This window comes from Azolla caroliniana, unplaced genomic scaffold (assembly GCF_043228905.1).
Source record: "Azolla caroliniana isolate FFs.n. ecotype wild unplaced genomic scaffold, voAzoCaro1.0.p SCAF_2, whole genome shotgun sequence".
Taxonomy (NCBI): Eukaryota; Viridiplantae; Streptophyta; class Polypodiopsida; order Salviniales; family Salviniaceae; genus Azolla; species Azolla caroliniana.
Window position 1 is genome coordinate 28,001,705 of NW_028230437.1, and position 19,788 is coordinate 28,021,492.

The window sequence follows — 19,788 nt, forward strand, 5'->3', positions numbered from 1 at the left end:
TATATTTGTTTCCTTTTAAGTTGTGTGTCTTGGAGATGCTTTGGGAAGTGTTAAATTGCGTCTCAAATATATTTGTTTCCTTTTAAGTTCTGTCTTTGAGATACTTTAGGACCCAACATTTTCTTAACACCTTAGCAACATGCAAGGATCCCAAAATATAAAATACCTATTAATAATTCAGTAGGACTCCTTTAAAGAATCCATAGCGCAAACACACAACTTGGTCGCTCTTATGACAATGCTAACCTTTTCCATTAATCTGAGGACACCTATATAGACAAAGTAAAGGTGACATGTTTTAAAGGTGAGTATTACATCACAATATCCTTGCGGTATTTCAGCAATCACACTATGGGATTTGCCCCTTTAGTCCAAATCACTACACACAAGCTTCTTCAAGGCCAATTTTGGTGGCCCACACATTTGAAGCACAACCTTGTGTCTCACTAATAGCTAATATGTCAAGAAAGTATAGTGCATGTTCACTCAAAGTCAGAAATTAGAATATTGATTGTGCAGGTATATATGCAGCCCTTAAGATATGGAAACATTTGCTTACCCTCAACGAGAACAAAACATGTTATACAATTCTAATTGTATAACGGCACTTGAACTAATAGAACACAAGGAAATCTAACTTTTGTGTTTTGTTCAACCTCTAGATCCCAAACTTTCCCTATAGTGCAACCCTATTCAATACACACCATGGGATTAGAAATGTGGACAACCAAACTCAAAGACTTCAACATACTTTACATGTGTCATGTGTATTTGTATAATTCATGTTTGCATCATCTCAATGGCATCACTAGGCCTAATTGTGTGTGTGTGTGTGTGTGTGTGTGCGTGCGTGCGTGAGAGAGAGAGAGAGAGAGCTTCTATGGCCAATCACAAAAATCATGCATATCAACAGTTGTGAACACCATAGCTCCGAAGAAATGTGTACAACCTATCGTTTATTAGTGCGAATGTGCTTCTTTCATCAGAAAGGCAAAGAGTGCTGTGAAGAATGCAAAAAGGTGTGTGCGCGCTTGGCATTCTCAAGAAGAAGAGTAAAACGTTTAGAAATTCCCCTCGAGAATTAAAGACGAGGCAAAAATGGTCACGCCCGGTGGGACTCGAACCCACAATCCCTTGATTAGAAGTCAAGTGCCTTATCCATTAGGCCACGGGCGCTGAATAATGTGTAAATGTTGTTATGATAACTATATAAAGTCTGACTTTTACCATTCAGTATGATGCAAACTTCAATACCACCCAAAACATTACCAATACTCTTATCGGAATATAATTATCAGCAGAGTTGGGCATCAAGCTCTAAGGCATTAAAGGAAGTTTCACATCAACCATTCAAGAAACCTTCACTTCGGTACCTAAATTATATAGTTTTAAGAATGCTCATGCACAATAAATGCCTATTATTTCTATGGATTATATCCAAATACATTTCCCTTCTACATGAACTGTATTATGCGGTTATTCTAGGTGATCCACAACTACCAACATCTATGTCACGAAACCTTGTATTTGAATATCTTCTATCTATGCCATTTTGAATGTTGATAAAAAACCTTGAAGTGCATAATGTTGATTATCTCTTCATACAATTTGTTGAGGGAATAAACAATTGTGATCTTCACAAGTTTAGAATCCTTATTATGGCAAACCATCATCTCCCAAATACCCCTGGTGGCTCTAATATATCAATAAGTTCTTAATTAGAATTAATCAGATTCATAAACAGAATAAGCTTACAATTAGTGCTAATGCATGATATGATGCCCAGTTATTATCAACTCTGTTCATATTGCAGTACTCCAAAAACAATTAAGAACACGTTTACATCCCTTTTATTATATTTTTAAATACATGTAAGTTCAAATAGTACCAGTACAAACTGTATCATTGCATTAACTGTAGAAATTTGTGAATAGCAGAAACAAGGATATGTTTTTGGATAAAGTTCTGCAAGATGTGATGCAAATAGAATACGCAAGGAAAACCTTAGGACAAACATTTTTTGTTTATTAACTTCCCATGTTTGAAAAATATATCATACATCATTCATCACTATAACAGGTTGTAAGTGTACAAATAACTGCCTATTACACCCAAAGAAGTGGGCATAAAAGTGAAAATTAGGATCGCAGAGAGGCTCTTGGAACAGCCGGCAGCCCAAACTCGTCAGCAACCTAAAAAAACAAAAAACAAAATTAACGTTTGGTTATTTGTAAAGGAACCTGGCATGCATTTGTTTATGATGTTAAACAAATGCATGCCAGGTATATACATCTAGAAATGCATGTATTGGAACTATCTTAACCACATTGCTACTGCAGACTTGTCGCTGATATATAAGTCGGTATAAATATACATATAGAAATTGTATGCATTCACAATAGTAAACAGGTTTTCTTTCAATCACCATCTCAGGTTATTGAGCTATGAATGCATAAAGATATGTATAAATAAATGTACATGTAGAAATTGCGTACATCGACAAGATTTTGTCAAAGTCACTATGAGATTGTTGAGCCGTAAATTTGTAAAGATAGCTAAAAGTATACATGATGGAAATGTACGTGTGCATGATATCAACCAGATTTTATTTAGATCATTACTTGAGATGGAGCTGTAGATATATAGACCCAGGCATAAACATACAAATAGAAATATACATAACGAGGCACGACATATATAGCTTTAGCATGTAAGGGACAAACATATAACGAGACATTTACATTATGCACAGCATTTATCATATTACATAATGACGCAAGGAGCCAATATATAAAAATATTTACATAACAGTATCTGACTCATACCTGAGCTTGTGCATGTCCAGCAGGCACAGGAGGTAAGTTAAGTTCTGTATCATGTTCAGGTTCTTTATCTGGCTGAAGATAAGAAGGAATTTCTGAAGCCTCTGTTTCTGTACCCATGTCAGCTTCTAATGCATCCAACTCTAATAACATTAAAAACAAAATGTAAGCACAAGAGATCTAGAATAAGTATTGTTAGTATCTTGTCTCCTGTGATCGCATGACTTTTGGAATGATTATCAAAAGATACCTCCTAAAAGCTCATCCTCGTCGATATCATCAGGAACATTATAGCTTCTTCCAAGCGACTCTTGAATTTCATTACTTATATCCATGAGATCCATCATCTCATCTTGTAAGTTCTGTTATTCCCAAACATATGTTATATTATGATCACCAAAAGAAGGATTAGGTTGTATGGCATGAAAATAGGTAATGGAACTCCTTACATCAATATCTTCGATTTTCAATGTTTTCATAGTCCCCTTCAAGTCTTTATTGGCTACTTTCATTGCTGCCAGCTGCAATAAAAGATCTCTTTTAAGAGAAAGATTCGGTAATTCGGGGTGCTATGTGTATTAAAGCTTTAATGACGTGAGACATGAATCCAGTTTCTGAAGGATAAGCAGAATATTCTCACAGTTTGCTGGGCATCTTTGATGCCCTCTGTAGCAAAAGCCACTTGATCAAGGTTGAAGGTTTGATTATATAGCATATCTCTTTGCCCTTCATACCTGAAAAAAGAATTATCTACGTTTTAAACAAAACCATATTTCTTTAATAGAGATGATACAGCAAAGTAGAAACACAAATACAACCAATACTGGCGCTTACATTCTCTTCTGCTTTAAGACCCGCATCGCACGGGCTTTTACAGCCTCTTGAGCAGGGCCTGGCCTGGTCTTCTTAATTTGTTCTTTGTACTTTACAAGTTCCATATCAAGTTTCTTGATCTTCTCATCAACGGACTCACCTCGCTTTCCAATCTGTATGACATCCTCAGGTATTGATACCGAAATATGTGACAAGCAAAAAACAAGCATACACATAATCCCTCAGTTTTTTGGTTTTACTATTACACTGGGTTCCAAATGGGTTGACAATGCACAATGTTAGTAACACAAAAATTGTGCACAATTTGTTTGGATCCCTAATAGACATGGCTCATAACTTGAAAGGTTTCTTGTGTAGGTGGCGAAAATCAGCTTGGTGAAAATTTTAGGCTTAGGTTTCCCACTTCTAAAACTAATTAACAGCAGTAAAAATGTTATGAGAAGTTTCCCTTCGAAGGCAAATAAACAAGAAAGCATACGAAATTTTTCCCTGTGACAACATTTGATAAACAAATAGTTGATGCACATTGATCAACTGCATAACATATACCAAAAGGAAAAGAGAGATACATGAAACTCTTTTCATCATCTAAATAAACATGAGATTGTTCTTGAACCACTTCTCTTGCTGAAGGAATCAGAGGTGGCAGGTTTCTCCTGGAGATGAGTTGGACCACATTGGGGACGCATGCAATGCATGAGATCACTGTCTTCTTATTCTCGCCTTACCCATGATCACATCATATTGAAAAGGCACTTGCTATTCAGAAAATTATTGCCTTATCATTCTAACCTTGCACACGATGACATCATGTATGAGGAAGAGTCTCAAGGGCTGGAGGTTGATAGTAGAAGCCTATGTCACAACCTATAGTGTTCAACACCTATTTGCAGTGCTTTTGACATTTGACTAACACACAAAATACCACAAGTTTATGTCAGAATACTAAATTTCAGATTAGTTGCATGTACTAAATGCATAGAGTCTAAAACAGCGCAAGTTGTAATGCTGACTTGGTGATGTCCAAATTCACACAATTTCTGTTATACAATAAATCTGCAAACTTTTTATGGAGAGATTTAAAATCTACGTCCTTAATGAACGTTTTCCCAACAGCATACATAGGAATAGGAATTCATGACATAAACAAAAGAAAAACTCCTACAAGGAAAGGATCTCTGCACCATGTAAAATTACCAATAGTGTCTAATAGTCATAAACTGCTTAACAAAGCAGCATGCACAAGAAATAGCTGTATTACCCTTTCAGTAGTTTCTGCTACAGTGGGAACAGGCGCCTTCTCTTTCTTGACTCCAAACACGCGCTTCATTGTGATTTTTCTCTGTATCAATAAAAAGAAGCAAATGATTACACTCTCCTTCTACTAATGAAATGCTCGAATTTTCTACAGCAAGCATCTGACTTCAACATGCTTCTGGGGTAATGTGCAGGCAGCAGGATGAAATTACCGTCTCACTCAGCACATTGAACTGGGTCTAGCATTCTGCAGCAGGTGGACAGACTTTAAAGAGAGAACCAACCAAGGGTTGCAAAACCCACCCCCTCCACAAAAAAAGAAAAGAGAAAAAGAGAGATAACACATGGATCCTCAAGGGGAGAAATTTTGAGTGTTCCCTTCATAGTGTATATTATATTTTTCGGATGCCAGTCTAACTTGACAATTTTCTTTTGCCATGTCATCTTATATGACCATTCTGAGGCGTGCATTGATTTGGCTTCCACGTGTAATGGCAAGTTTTATCCTAATATGCGCAGGCGTGTGATCTGAATTTGAGAATCTATCCCCAACGTCACGATATTGTACCAGATCCATGGCATTATGTTTGACTATGTACTACTCAAACATAAAGCCTTGGATCTCGTACAAATTTGTGAAGCTGGCCACCATTGCTGCTTGTATTAATGGCGTGTAAAATAACTTAAACCCAGAGAGAGAGGCTGTGTGAGTTTTCTTAGCATTTACAGCAAGAAAGAAAGATAAAGGATTCAGCAATTTGTCTTTAACAAACACAGAATCATGAGATTGGCAGCATAGAGAGAACAGAATGCACAATAATGATCTATCGGCTATGTAGTCACCCATGCAATTACTACAATGGAACTCTTCGTCATTTAGAAATAAGAAGATAACTAATAAAAGGACTAAGAAAACTGTAGCTAGACATGTGATCATGAGATTGATAACACAAGCTCCTAAAGAATAAAATGTAAAGGTACCAATGCAGGAAAAGTTTATGTGCGCAGTAACCACTCATACAACATTTTAGAATGGAGAGACCATTGAAACAAGAAGAGTTGCAAATTGCTGACAAGGTGGTTGCGCTATGGTGTACATATGGGAGGAATAATTCCCAATAATGATGCCCCTGGAAATCATGTTTCAAATAACTCTTATTAGTGTCTGTGGCATAAAAACAATAAATCTCTAAACACTACTGGGATAATGATACCCCTAGGGATCCTGTTTTGGATCAATTTCTCGTTACTGTCCATAGCAAGCATAAACTAAATCGATCTCACTGATGTTAGCTTTGCTTCAGCTGGTTATCCACCAGTTTTTATTCGAATTGTAGTGGGTTAATGCTCTCGTAACAATGCACTATTGACGTTTTTGTTGTCGATTGGGTTAATTTTGTACTGATTCTAAAATTGGGTCCACAAATAATGTTTACTGGGCACTTTCCTGTTTGGGTTTTTCTACCAACCCTTCATTGTGTGTAGCTACAAATGCCTTAGAATTGACATACCTAGTCAATATACTTGGAATAGGTCTAGGCACGGATGTCTAACTAGGAGAATGATATCCAGCACAACCCAATACTTTGAGGACATGTGCCATGAGCACAACCCAAAGATGTGAGAATTGAGCAATAGTACTCAATGTATGTGTGGTGCAAACTTTGTTATATGGACATCAATGGAAGCAGTATTTCAACAAGTTTATGAAATACAAAAGAAATGTCTAGTCTACCATTTAAGGGTTAAGAGCACAAGTCAGCATTCCAGAACACTTCAAGAAACTAGAAGAAGGCCAATACCCTTTTATGACCTTTGAAGAGTTTATCTGTACATTGAACGAAAGAACAATGCAATGATATCATCACATCAAGGCCGCATGCGAACTTCGATGCCTAACATAAGATAACCACGAAAGAATTTTGTTTTCATCCATATGAGTCCAAGAAGTCTGGAAATAAATATGAATATGGCATGTTGAAGGGACAGGAAAACGTGAGTCATTGTTCTATTAATCCACATTGTAGTTCCTCCACACAAAATGGGAACAGCCCAACATGGATCTAAGTTGGGGCACAATTGCAGCTGCATTAATACTTGATATTGGGGAAATTACCAAGGGCAGCTGGTCGATGCCCAAGCTCACATCAGACACCCACACTGTGCCATCTCACACTGATACACAAACACATGGATATTGAAAAGAGAAATAGGATGTTTGCTGAATATTGAGCACAGAGAGAACATGTGACCTATGTGCTTCCTCATTGTACCAGAAACATGTCACTTTGGAATGCCTCAAATATGAAGATATCAGGCATGATTTCAGGAATTTCCATAAGGTTGTACGAGTTCTCAAGAATTCCTACTGCGGACAAACATATATGGAGGCACACATCTTACATGCCCTTCCCCCAGCTGTAGGACATGTCCATGCATCATCTTATCAACATCCAGCTTTGCAATTAGAAGGTGTATCTGAGGAACATTATCCATGTCATTGTCCAGCATATAATCAGAGGATGATAAGATTATCTCTTCCTTGCAAATAAAGACATAGAAAGAGCCTCCTAAAATAGAGGCTGACACTTGCTAATCAACCGAGACAGGACTTTGACAGATTCCTTGAAATGGACCAACTCCGCATGGTGTAAATGTACAATCCGGCCAAAACGGATTCCCCAAATCAGAGAATTCATGATAAATCTAGCCATTTCTCGTTGTTATGGACGTCCTCCACAGCAATTGGGAGAACAAGTCTAATCTGCATGTGTTCACAAGATCAAATCCATCATCACATGGCACCAGAGATGCCTTTCTCATTAGACCATTCGTTCCATACGGATGTTTCCAGAGGGAAACATTTTCGGTTTCTTCAAGTCATTTGATTTTAGGAAGCTACCATAGAAAAGAAAAAAAAAAATCATGTGTTGTTTTCTCTTATTGCTGCCAGATGAGTTAGAATAACCCGTTATAAACTTCTCCAGGCTTCGTGGGCCGTTTAAAGGTCTTCTAGAGACGTTAAAGATTCTTTCTTCTCTCTATATTTCATTAGAAGGCCCTGGTGAATGTAGGAATGGACGGCATGGCCTCCTTGTCTCTGCTGGACAACCTTTACATAACCATAAACGTATCCGTGTCCGTATGAAATCTTGCCAAACATGAAATACATGAGAGATAAACGGGAAAAAAGAATTGGATGACCTATTTCTTGAAACAAGAAAGAAAAGTTCATATTTTTATCCGTCTTCAAAAACTCAGATGAAGACTGTCGATCAAACATATGAGAAGACTAAACGTAATAGCCGTCGCAGTCGAGAAAACATCAAAGAGTTGAGAGAGAGAGAGAAAGAAAGATACCTGAGAATTGATGAACGGCACAGAGAGAGAGGGAGAGACAGATTCTTTGTCTCGATCTCGAAGAAGAAGAAGAAGAAGCCGGAGAGGGAGAGGGAGAGAACAGTATGTACGAAATCAGATGTTTCTGCTTATTCTTGGTTTGGAGAAACTACAGATATAGCCTTTACGCCAGCCCCTCCGCGTTTTCTGAAAACTCCGCAAAAAAGTTTGACTATATTATATTTATATACCCCCCAAAAACTCTACTTGGCTTTTTTCCTCCTCGAGTGACTTAGTGTAAGTTACAACTTACCAACAAACGAAAGGGGCCCCAAATTAAACAAGAATTGTGATCTTCCTTCCTGTCCACCCACTCTTCGGACATCCAATAGCTCTCGACAAACTTGTCGTCAATCTTGTGTTTACATCCTAGGTCTTACTTGACCATTATTAGCTTAGAATCACAATTCCGCCGATTTCGAAATCGGTTAAATCATTTCATAGCAAGCTTTCCTATGTATCTTGGATGGACCAAGTTCTCAAAATAATAGATGACCAAACTAAGGTGAACCCCTGGCTCAATGGATCCCAAATTAACTTGTCATTCATTATTATGAACAAAAACTGATGAATCTCTCGATGTACACTACTCCAGTGACCTTCTTCAATGAGCTTTTGGTTGTGTATATTTTTTTGAGCTTTTTCTCAAACAATACGACGTCAAAGAACTAATCCTACAAAGCTCACCGTGTAGTTATCTTAGCACTTGTATGTGAATGGGACCAAAGAGTTCTACATATGAGTACTTCTATATTTACAATAAATGACCTCGAATCTAAAAAAAATGCTTAAAATACAAGATATTAACTTCTTCTTTTTCGATAAAAAATATGCTCCATTGGTATTAAATTTAACAATGCCAAAGGCAATGTACAAATTGTACATAATAGTTTCCACTCCATAATATATATCATCAAAAAAAGGACTAACTATCAACGATGGCATTTGGCAAGACTCGGCCTTTGCCAACACCACCTTTGCTCCAACAAGCTAGGATTTCATGAGACCATATCTATTGTACGAAGTGTCTGAAACCCATCTTCAATTGGCCCTTGTTATGGCCTCTGAAAACCTTTCATGTTGCAGCCAACATTGGCTGAATGTGATTCCGCATATACTAAAGCTCTTCGCTCTATCCATACTCCACATATAACCAAATTCTTGCAGTCCAAGAGAATACACCTCATGGTGGTAAGGTTGTTGCTATTTGTCAAATGTTTTATACGACAAGATCTTCTTTAGCTACAACAATTGAAGACACGAAAATAGTCCATGATGCACCTACCACTTGGGATAAAACGTGATGGGCCGCCTTGGATAGCCCCCCATCTATCATCTCCCATATCACAACGAGCATGTCCTTCATCTCCACTAACATTGAAAATGTACTTGTAATGAATCTCCCTAAAACAAGATGATCTATGTCCTCCTCACCTCAACAAGAAAATCTGCTTCGATCCCCCACCATCTTAACTTTACTAGAGGCTTAACTCACACTTTGCTATAGTTGACTTCAACACAAAAGCACACAAATATTCGACACTGACACTAGTAAATACAAGTTACTACCCCATGAACAATGTATCGATATCAATGTAGGGTTTGGGTCATGTCATTCATGAACTAGTCCAGGGTCTTCTACTCAATTATGGATTCAGTCATTGGTATCCTTAACCCTTGTAAGACCATCCAAACTATGAATAACTTAATTGCAAATCCATATCAGATGAAAAAGCACTAGCACATTGCATACATCAATGTATTGCCAATACTTTCAACTTAAAGGCATGCCTCAACCCAAATAAAAAAGCATGGACAAAATTGAAGTAGTGATTGACACTTGTAATCATCCAAAAGGGGATGTGTGCACCTTATAAGAAGTTTTCGATTCTACACTATATCTTCACACATGTAGCATCCTTTTTATGCATGCAACACAATATAGCACTACATCTTTTATAAATACTTTTTTGCAATCTTTGATTTTAGACTCTTAACAACATGAATTTATAAACAAATTTTTTGGGGCCTAATTTGTTTGAAACCCTGTTAACAACATGGATCTATGAGCAAGTTTTTTGAGGGCACAAATCTTTGCCATGGGACACAAATCAAGTAAACTGTTTTTCATGATAAATTAACCGATACATTGATGTATTCAACATCAACAATTTTAATTTACCTCATCATCTTCAAGCTTCTACTTTTGTTCTATAGCCTCAAATTCTACAATAAGTGCAAAGAAAACAATGTTGTTGTGCAATGTCTCTTACATAATGCATAAAAGGTAAAGTTTCTCATTGTGTCCATTGACTATAACTAAACACTTACTTCATGTCCTCACAAACTAAGCGTCATTCTAAATTCTCCAACACGTGTTAGCGTAAATATTTATTTCCTTGTCTTTAAAAGACTTACCTAAACAAATTGCATGCAATACACAACTAGGTTGGGCTTGTTATATATATCAATCACTCAATATTTTTGAGCATATAAGTGACTTTCAATACTTCTAGTAGTAATGCAAAGTGAAGTGTCTCGATGAGTCTTCGGGTTACAACAAGAGAGGGATGACACATGAGAATGGGTGGTCAAAACATCAATCAACATTAGTTTGCTATAATCAATTAAAGAATACTTAGGTTCGGGTTACAACAAGAGAGGGATGGCACATGAGAATGGGTGATTAAAACATCAATCAACATATGTTTGCTATAATCAATTAAAGAATACTTAGGTTCGAGCTAATTTCAAGATTTTTTATATATAGGATTAGTAGCAACAAGACCCTTCCCGAAATACCAACTATGATAGTCGCATCTTGGATATGGAGAAGCTCACAATGGTGCATCCCCGCGTCAAGTTCCATGACTCAAAAACCTCGCAAAGGTCTATTTCCAAGATGTGACTCTCCCACCAAATGTGATTCAAGGACCATTGTGATGTTTTTGAGTTTCGAAACACCACATCAACTACGCTTATGATCAATGTCCTAGTACTAGTTTCTTGGGGAGCAAAAGATCAAAGGTTGTGTACAAATTCAAGGGATATATAACATGATAAATATTGAATGATCTTGTGTTATCTATCTTGAATGAGGTTAGAGTGCGGACCATTGAGATACGAGGAAGAGGATAACAATCGACAACGGTTCGGTTTGAACCGAACCGAACCGAATTGTGAAACCACGAATTAACGACTTAACGGTTCGGTTTCAAACCAGTTCAATTTTGACCTTCTCGAACCAAACCAAACCGTTGCCGATTGTTAGAAGAGGAGGGTGGAATGGATTCGCACGTACATGGTAAATATTGAATATTGAATGATCTTGTGCTATCTATCTTGAATGAGGTTAGAGTGTGGATCATTGAGATATGAGGAAGAGGATAACAATCGGCAATGGTTCGGTTTGAACCGAACCGAATTGTGAAACGACGACTTAACGGCTTAACGATTCGATTTCAAACCAAACCAAACCGTTGCCGATTGTTAGAAGAGGAGGAGGAGGAGGGTGGAATGGATTCACATGTACATGGTGAGTTGTTTGTCAAGTTTCCCAACAAAAGGAATGTCATGTGGATCCCATCCATCCATAAAACTCTGTCTTCTCCTACACTTAAAACTAATTACTACGTACATGCATGTGAGTGTGGACGAGGGAAAGAGAGGGGGGAAAGAGAGGAAAAGAGAGCACAGCACCTATAACACATAATACATACATATCATATATGTATAACGAGTGAGTGTGAAAAAGAGAGAGACATGGCCACCACCCAAAACAAAACAAGCAAAAAGACCATATGGAAGCCCCCAAAGGCTTTTAAAAAACATGCGAGATTTGAATTCACTCATTCATTAATCTATCAATCAGTCCTCCCTCCACAGAAGAAGAAGAAGAAGAAGAAGAAGCTCTCCTCCACAGAAATTGCATCAGAAGAAGAAGAAGAAGACGACGACGACGACGATGATGATGATGATGATGAACCTAAACTCAGCAGCCAGACTACAACCAAGAAAACTCAGAGACAGAAGTGAAAAAAAACAAGAAAGAAACGCGTCGATTCTGCAGAGAAGCAGCAAATCCACAGACATTCAATGCAGTAGCAGGTCAATTTAGGAGGCGAGCCGCCTCCTCCTCCTGTTTCTGCTTCTGGAAGGCGTAAGTGAGGCCACACTTGCCGCAGCAGAAGCGATCATGGTGGTTGGCCATGAAGACGCCCGCTCCACACTCAGGCAGCGGGCACTCCTTCCTCAGCCGCTGCACCTTCCCAGAATCATCCACCTTGTAGTACTGCAGCATCGCCAGCTTTACCTTCTTCTTCTTGTGCTTCAGCTTCTTCGGCTTCGTGTACGTCTTCTTCTTCCTCTTCTTGGCCCCTCCCCTCAGCCGTAGCACCAAGTGGAGCGTCGACTCCTTCTGGATGTTGTAATCAGCCAGAGTTCGACCATCCTCCAACTGTTTCCCAGCAAAGATCAAGCGCTGCTGATCCGGGGGGATCCCTTCCTTATCCTGAATCTTGGCCTTCACATTGTCGATCGTATCAGAGGACTCCACCTCCAGCGTAATGGTCTTCCCAGTCACTGCCTCCGCAAAATTAGAAGCAAGCAATTTCATTAAATCTGCTGAATCTTCAGTATTAACATTCTAGTAGAAGAGTACATAAAGACAGTCTGTCTCACTGGAACATGAAAATACAAATATTTCACCGACGAAGAAATTTAGGTATAACACATTTGATGCCGTGATATTGACAGCAAGAAAAAGAAAGATTCAAATTATACGCTAGTCAGTGACGAAAGAAAGAAAAAATACACATATCTATGACCGCCATGTCAAGAAGATGGATTACGTAAACCTGATAATATTACCAAACAAAGAAAATGCAGAAATCCACGAATGCTCAAGAAAGGAAGAACCACTGAAGATGCAAACCTGATCATAGTTCTGCGAGTTACCAACTTACAAAACAATGCGCGAATCTATGGTAACTTTACCAAAAACAAAAACAGTGGATACATACGTACACCAAAAGGTAGAACGAAGGAGTGTAAAAATGTCACTGCAGCCAAGAAAAATTAGTTTTGGTTCTTAATATTGCTAATAGCAGCATATAACGATGCAATACACAAACACTAGAACAGTAAAAATGCAGAAACGAGTAGCACGGCAAAGGTACGAATACAATGGCAGTCTTTGCAATCATTGAACAAATAAACGACCCACCCAAGGATGCGTAAGACAGGAAGAATAATAAACATGCATACAATAGCCAGACATACAGCCACTTTCCTAGCCATCGCTTAACTATCAGGTGCCGCATTCAAAGGAATGCTAGCCATTGAAACCAAAACAGTACACAGATAAATCTGATAGTCAATTCACAGGAAGAACGATGAAGATTAAAAAAATGATAATTTTCTCCCCAGTTACTGAACATCTATATATTGCTGAACTCACAATGAAAGTAAGAATTACAAATGATGCACACAAAGAGCATAATTGCAATGGAAATTTGAAAGGAAATATCAGAAAAAGTATGGAAAAGAATGGTATAAGCAAAACTGCAGCAAAGGAAGAATTATCACCACTGGGACACAAAGTGAAAAAAAAAAAAACATAGGGAAGTGATTGATGAAAGAACAAACTGTAAATTGATGCAATGAAGAAGCAGAATGCGAACAAGCAAGGAAATTGAGCAGACAAATAAATTGAAGAATGGAGCTACAACGAACGGTGAAAAAGGAAGAACTTAAATTAACGACAACACAGCGAGAAGCAAATATCACAAGGAGATTTCGAGCAAGAAGTGATAGTGCGAACGAACGAAAGAATGAATTAAGACGGAAGAAGGAGAAGATACTGGGGAAGGTAGAGATACGTACAGGTCTTGACGAAGATCTGCATGGCGCCCCGATGAGAAGAAGGAGGATAGAGAAGCGTTAATATATTCATTCCGTGAGGAGATGAAGACACAATGACGACATTGAGTGTTGTAGACCGTGGGATCTGAGAGAGTCTCCCTCCCTCACCGTCCGATCGTTTCACATTGCAACGCGGACAATAAGTGACCACCCAACTTCCAAGGTGAAGCCCGAATATGTCGACATAAGATCTCTCTATCGTTGTGGGCTTATTTGTCGATCAATCCTTGTTCATTTTTGGTTCGAACAAAACTTTGGTTCCTTGTGGTTGTGACTTCCAATGAACTGAATTTTGGCTACATGATGAATGGAGAGAGGGGAGTATGTATATACATACATACATACATATATATATATATATATATCATGTGGCTACAATCTTGTTTGGTTGTGGCTTCGGCATATGATGTCCTAAAGATAGTGGTGGCCACATGTAAGAGCATGAGCGGTAGAATTATGTTTGATATGGCGCAATCTTGTACTACAATGTCTAGTTGGCAAAGATAGGCCCATAAGCCTGACATTATTGGAGGTTAAGGGTCAATCATTGATGAGTGTGTCGTTGATAAAGTGTGTCGTTGATAAGGTTCTGTGGATGGATGTTGCCTCTTTATCACTTTGTTGTTACCTAAGTGGTTTGTGTGTGCAATGAAATGTAACTTCCATCCAAGGAGTTTTGTTACTCCAATATGGGACACGTATTCGGGACGTATTCCATTTCATCTAACGTGAACTATATATAATTTATTATCATTGCTCTCAAACAGTGGCCTCGTTACCATTATGATGTGTTTGAATTTTTGTTCGTCAATCAAATTGATTCAAAGGGTCAAATACCAATTTGGGTCAATCTTCATTTGTGACTTAGAATAAGGCAACATAACATTTCTAGTGGATGCTTTCAGTGCTGCACCCAAAATGCATGCATCGACTTTTACTTGCAATGTAACAAACACATGTTTAAATGGGTTTTGTGGACGACGTGAGAGCAATATTGCATGTAAAGAGATGTGGCAAGTCATACAAAGATGGCAAGATCCCATTTGCGTTGAATGTCGCAATAGAAATGTACCCCACTTCATTTTGTCTCCATGAGATGAACAAAGGTGGTGGAAAAACATTACCACTAAGGAGGAACTTTGCTTGTAAAGGAAGAGTTTGTGTCTACATTGACTATGTCATATATTTCACGAGTATCACATATGTTTCGAGCGTCAAACATATCAGGATATATCAAACAACATATGTCCATGTGAGTTGTCAATTTTATTGGCTACATTTATAAAAGGATGTTTATGTGTGAGAACCAATATATTTTTAATTTCACGCAAATGATGCCTAACACCCCCAGTTAAGCGATTTTACAATCATTGCAATCTATAAATGCAAAGTAGGAAAGGCATTGCAATGGATTTAGTTATTTGATTGTTGACGGCCACATGCCATTTATACGTTTGTATCAGAGTAGATAGGCTTATGATAACAACTAACCTTCTTAGCATAAGAACTGCATTTCCAACTCAAATGTTATGAGGTATTGTTGTGGATTGATTGCATGGATTTATAACAATGTTTCATGAATTTGGTCTTGATCAATATTAGATTGCCCGTTTTTTCTCAGGGATAGAACACACACGACAAAAACATGCTCCATATTGTCACCTAATTTTTTGTCATAGTTTAACATATGTTGAATAACCACTAGCAAATAGAAGCGTTTGTTAAATGAGTTGCTTAGCAAATCATCCACAAGTAATATCAATGATCTTACACTTGAACATGCCACTTATGCAATGTTGTGAATATTGAAAAAACAACTACAATCCTATTATGACCAACTTGTTTCATTAAGCTTGTGCTAATAATTTTCTTGCCATTGTCATTATCTTCTCAAAAGAGATACATGCATATATGAGATAGAAACCTTTGCATATGGTGAGAGAGAGTCGTACAAGAAGAGATATCGTGTGTGTGTGTGTGTAGGATGTAGTCACTAGAGGAACACATATTGAGGAGGAAGGAGTGACAATTTGACAAGCTTTAAACACAATGAATGGGAGAGAAAGGGACGAATGGGGAGTTAATGCATACATATGAGAAGCAATGGAAGAGGAGCAATGAGTATCCATGTGACAATAAATATATGTATGTAAACAAACTTAGGAGAGAGAGAGACCAATATTTAACTTTGGCAATCCTACCAAAGGGTTTGACCTCAAAGGCAATTATGTCAACATGCCACAATGAAGTAGAGAAGCATTGGCCTGGGAATCTAGAGACAACCAATGGCAGGCTCTGGACTACAACTTGACATGGAAGTGGTCGCAGAGTGCACTCTAAAAATCTTTGTGGAAGGTAAGTTTCCCCGTAATGGCTTTGTGAAAGAGGCACAAAAGAAAGGGAGGACACTAATGGAAGTTGAGGAAGAAGGCAAATTAAGAAATAAGAAACTTTCCACATACGAAGCTTGATTCACCATCAATGTTATGTGGTTGAAGGGGAGGAAGCATTTCATAACTTTATTTTAGCGAGTGATCCTTTAATTGCAAGGACAACTTGAACGAAAACTTGGATTACTTTCAGAAACTAGGACTTTAGGGCAAGTCAACAACTTTGGCAATACATCAATGGGGTGGTGGCCCGAACCTTAGCAAGTTTGCACCTTGCTTACAATCAAACACAGTTGGAGAAGCTTGGCCAGAAGATTCATATGCAAGTTGAAATATAAATGCACACACGTTTATGGCCCAAGAAACATAGGTAATATATGTGAGTTGTATCAGGAAAAGTATATTGACAAAGTGCTTAAGAAGCTTCAAGCAAGGACACATGGATCTGGAAGGAGCAAGAAAAACATCGAAGATTTTACGATGGAACTATGTAGCTCTCCATCGATGGTGCGTATTAGGTAAAGAAAGGTTTTAAGGGTTGAGAGCTCAGAGAACCAACTCTTCTTCATTGTCAAAGCTTGAGTGTGGGCGGACTGGGACAACTCTAGGTACCAACTCTAGAAGAGTGAGGGTAATTGGGCGGACAGGTGTGAAACCTGCATATTCTATATAAATACGAACCGGAGCTCTCGAGCCTAGGGTTTGCTTCCTCTGTCTGTCTTGTTTGATTTCTTCTGTTTCTCCTTCGGCGTTTCGATTATAATTCTTATTGATCTTCGCGTTTCTTCCTCGCACTCTCGTCCTTCTTCTTCTTTTTCTGTTTCTGTTTCATCTTCGTCTTTTTCTGATTCTTCTTCGTCTTCTTCTGTTTCTTCTTCTCGTCTTCTTCTGTTTCTTCTTCATCTTCTTCTGTTTCTTCATCTCGTCTTCGTTTCACCCCCGCTGTCCTGTCCTGTGCTACCTTGGGGAGGGATCCAAAGTAAAGCACCATGCCGGCCACAGCAGGGAGGGTGCGTATGCCAGCCAACAACAGGGTGCACAGCAGCGCGGCCCTCCAGACGCACGGGATATGGCAGAGTGCCATCGGCTACGACCCCTATGCGCCGGACCAGAAGAACTCCGCTGCTCCCTCTTCCGCTGCACCTGGTGGAGATGATGCCTCCGCCGGAACTGGAGATGGACTCGGAACGAGAGCTTCCGAGCAGAACACTTACGACAGCTTCCAGGGCCTCCTCGCCCTTGCTCGGCTCACTGGCTCCAACGCCGATGAAGCCAGAGGCTCTTGCAGGAAATGCGGTCGCGTAGGCCATCTTGCGTTTCAGTGCCGGAACATGCTCGCTCTTAAAGAGGAAGCTATAACCTCTTCTGCCTTGGCATCTGCTCATGGATCTAGTATTCTTTCTCCCTTTGCAGACAAACATGGCCTGGGTCGTGTTGCTAAAAGAAAAGATAAAGATGCCAACGTTCGGAATTATTCCTCTTCTGATGACGGTGATGATGGTTCAGAAGATGATGTTAGTGATGTCTCTGATAGTTCTGAAGATTCAGAGATGGAACGACATATTAGAGAGAAGTTTGGTCGGAATCCCCTCAAGTCTTCTTCTAGTAAGAGTAAAACTAGTAGCAAGAAGGAGCTTGGTGAAGCAAATAAAAGGAACAAGAAATCTCATTCTTCATCGAGAAGAAGTCGGTCCAAGAAAGACATGTCTGACGACGACGACGACGCAGATAGCTCCGAGGAGGAAGGAAGGAGGAAAAAGAAATCAAAACGTAGATCAGAATCTAAGAAGAGTCGAGACAGTGATGATGATCTTACCTCTGAGGAAGAAATGAAAAAGTCCAGACATAGATCAAAGTCTAAGAAAAGTCATAATGTTGATTATGATTCAGAGGATGAAAAGAAGAAATCCAAGCATGGATACTCAAGGTCAAAGAAAAGTCATAATAGGGATGCATCTGATTCACAGTCTGAAGGATTAACTTCTAGTGAAAGTGAGGGAGTGAGGAGGAACAGAAAGAAGCATTCTCGCAAACATAGGAAGCAGCGAGAAGAACACAGTGATGAAGGTGAAAGCCTAAAGAAAAGACGAAATAGAGATAAACATCACAAAGGCGTTGAGAGGGAAGAACATGAACACTCAAAGAAAAAACACCGGGACAGACACTAAGTCACAGCACAGTATTACTCATTGGTAACAAATTTCAAGATGTCAGAGAAGTTTGAAGCTATATGGCTTTGTATTTTATAAGTTGCACCTTCTCGAATTTGTTGATATTGTTTTTATGTAAAATCTTCTGGTAATTTATCACGATGAATTTCTAAAACATTGGCTTCTATACAGTGCTGAAATGATGTCATTCAAGGAAAGGAACTGAAATTTATCATTGTGGTTTAGCTGATTCTATTTATACTATATCTATGTGTTTTCAATTGTGGTCCTGTCTTCATGTAAATTTTCTTTCAAACTTTTAAGCTGTATATTACATTCTTGCAAACTGTTATTTCCTTGTGATATGTCAGAAATATGTTATGCATATCACATAAAAGTATTCTTACTAGATTTATACATTGGTATTTTTGGGTTTATAATTGCATTCTGTGAGAAATTGATGCTATTTTGTAACTGAAGTGCAACTTCGGTTTACTGTGTATTACATGTCTTTTGTATATGGTTTTGTATAATTACTGGTATATTTGTGTTCTCGATTTTGAATTTTATTTAAGAGTGTAACAGGATGGTAATTCATAACTGAAACACGATCTCAGTTATTCAACCCGCCCTGGAAACTTATGTATTTTTAAGGTGGAACTAGTGATTTATGGAAATAAGTTGTTTTCCCAAAGGTGCGTTTGTCAAAATTTCTTGAATGATTTATTAACATTCATGTCGATGTTTGAATGTTTTTATTTTAAAACATCTTAAATTTCTAGGGGTATGAGTAACTCAATGACAAAATAAAGATAATGTAGGAATATTGCAAAGTGCAAAATAGTTCCAAAGAATGATGATTTTCTTTGAACATGGGTGGAAGTGCAAGCAGTATGGAAGGAGAGATTCTGCTACTGTGATGATTTAATTCTCTTGGTGTGAGTGTAGGCTATGGTTTAGTTGCTATATACAGGGATTTTCTAGTATCTTTGAGATGCAATGATTTTCTTTGAA

General features: G+C 38.4%; 3 protein-coding genes and 1 non-coding gene across 4 annotated transcripts; 1 reads left to right on the forward strand and 3 right to left on the reverse strand.

Annotated features, from left to right (window-relative positions):
* Positions 1-1,103: 1,103 nt before the first annotated feature.
* TRNAR-UCU (transfer RNA arginine (anticodon UCU)) lies at positions 1,104-1,176 on the reverse strand. The gene has a single exon. It is a non-coding gene; the product is annotated as a tRNA-Arg (tRNA).
* Positions 1,177-2,004: 828 nt separating this feature from the next.
* LOC147868021 (vacuolar protein sorting-associated protein 60.1-like) lies at positions 2,005-5,064 on the reverse strand. Its single transcript, XM_087315948.1, has 7 exons — positions 4,918-5,064; positions 3,657-3,808; positions 3,463-3,556; positions 3,272-3,343; positions 3,073-3,184; positions 2,826-2,965; positions 2,005-2,192 (listed from the first exon to the last, which is right to left on the reverse strand). Exons 1-7 carry the CDS (start codon positions 4,984-4,986, stop codon positions 2,139-2,141), a joined length of 693 nt encoding a protein of 230 aa, XP_087172074.1. The 5' UTR covers positions 4,987-5,064; the 3' UTR covers positions 2,005-2,138.
* A 7,341-nt stretch (positions 5,065-12,405) lies between these two features.
* LOC147868022 (ubiquitin-ribosomal protein eS31 fusion protein-like) lies at positions 12,406-14,250 on the reverse strand. Its single transcript, XM_087315950.1, has 2 exons — positions 14,196-14,250; positions 12,406-12,893 (listed from the first exon to the last, which is right to left on the reverse strand). The coding sequence occupies exons 1-2, from the start codon at positions 14,215-14,217 to the stop codon at positions 12,421-12,423; spliced, it is 495 nt and encodes a 164-aa protein (XP_087172076.1). The 5' UTR covers positions 14,218-14,250; the 3' UTR covers positions 12,406-12,420.
* A 3,086-nt stretch (positions 14,251-17,336) lies between these two features.
* Positions 17,337-18,933, forward strand: CXIP4 (CAX interacting protein 4). Its single transcript, XM_087315951.1, has one exon. The coding sequence runs from the start codon at positions 17,614-17,616 to the stop codon at positions 18,790-18,792; it is 1,179 nt and encodes a 392-aa protein (XP_087172077.1). The 5' UTR covers positions 17,337-17,613; the 3' UTR covers positions 18,793-18,933.
* The last annotated feature ends 855 nt before the right edge of the window (positions 18,934-19,788 follow it).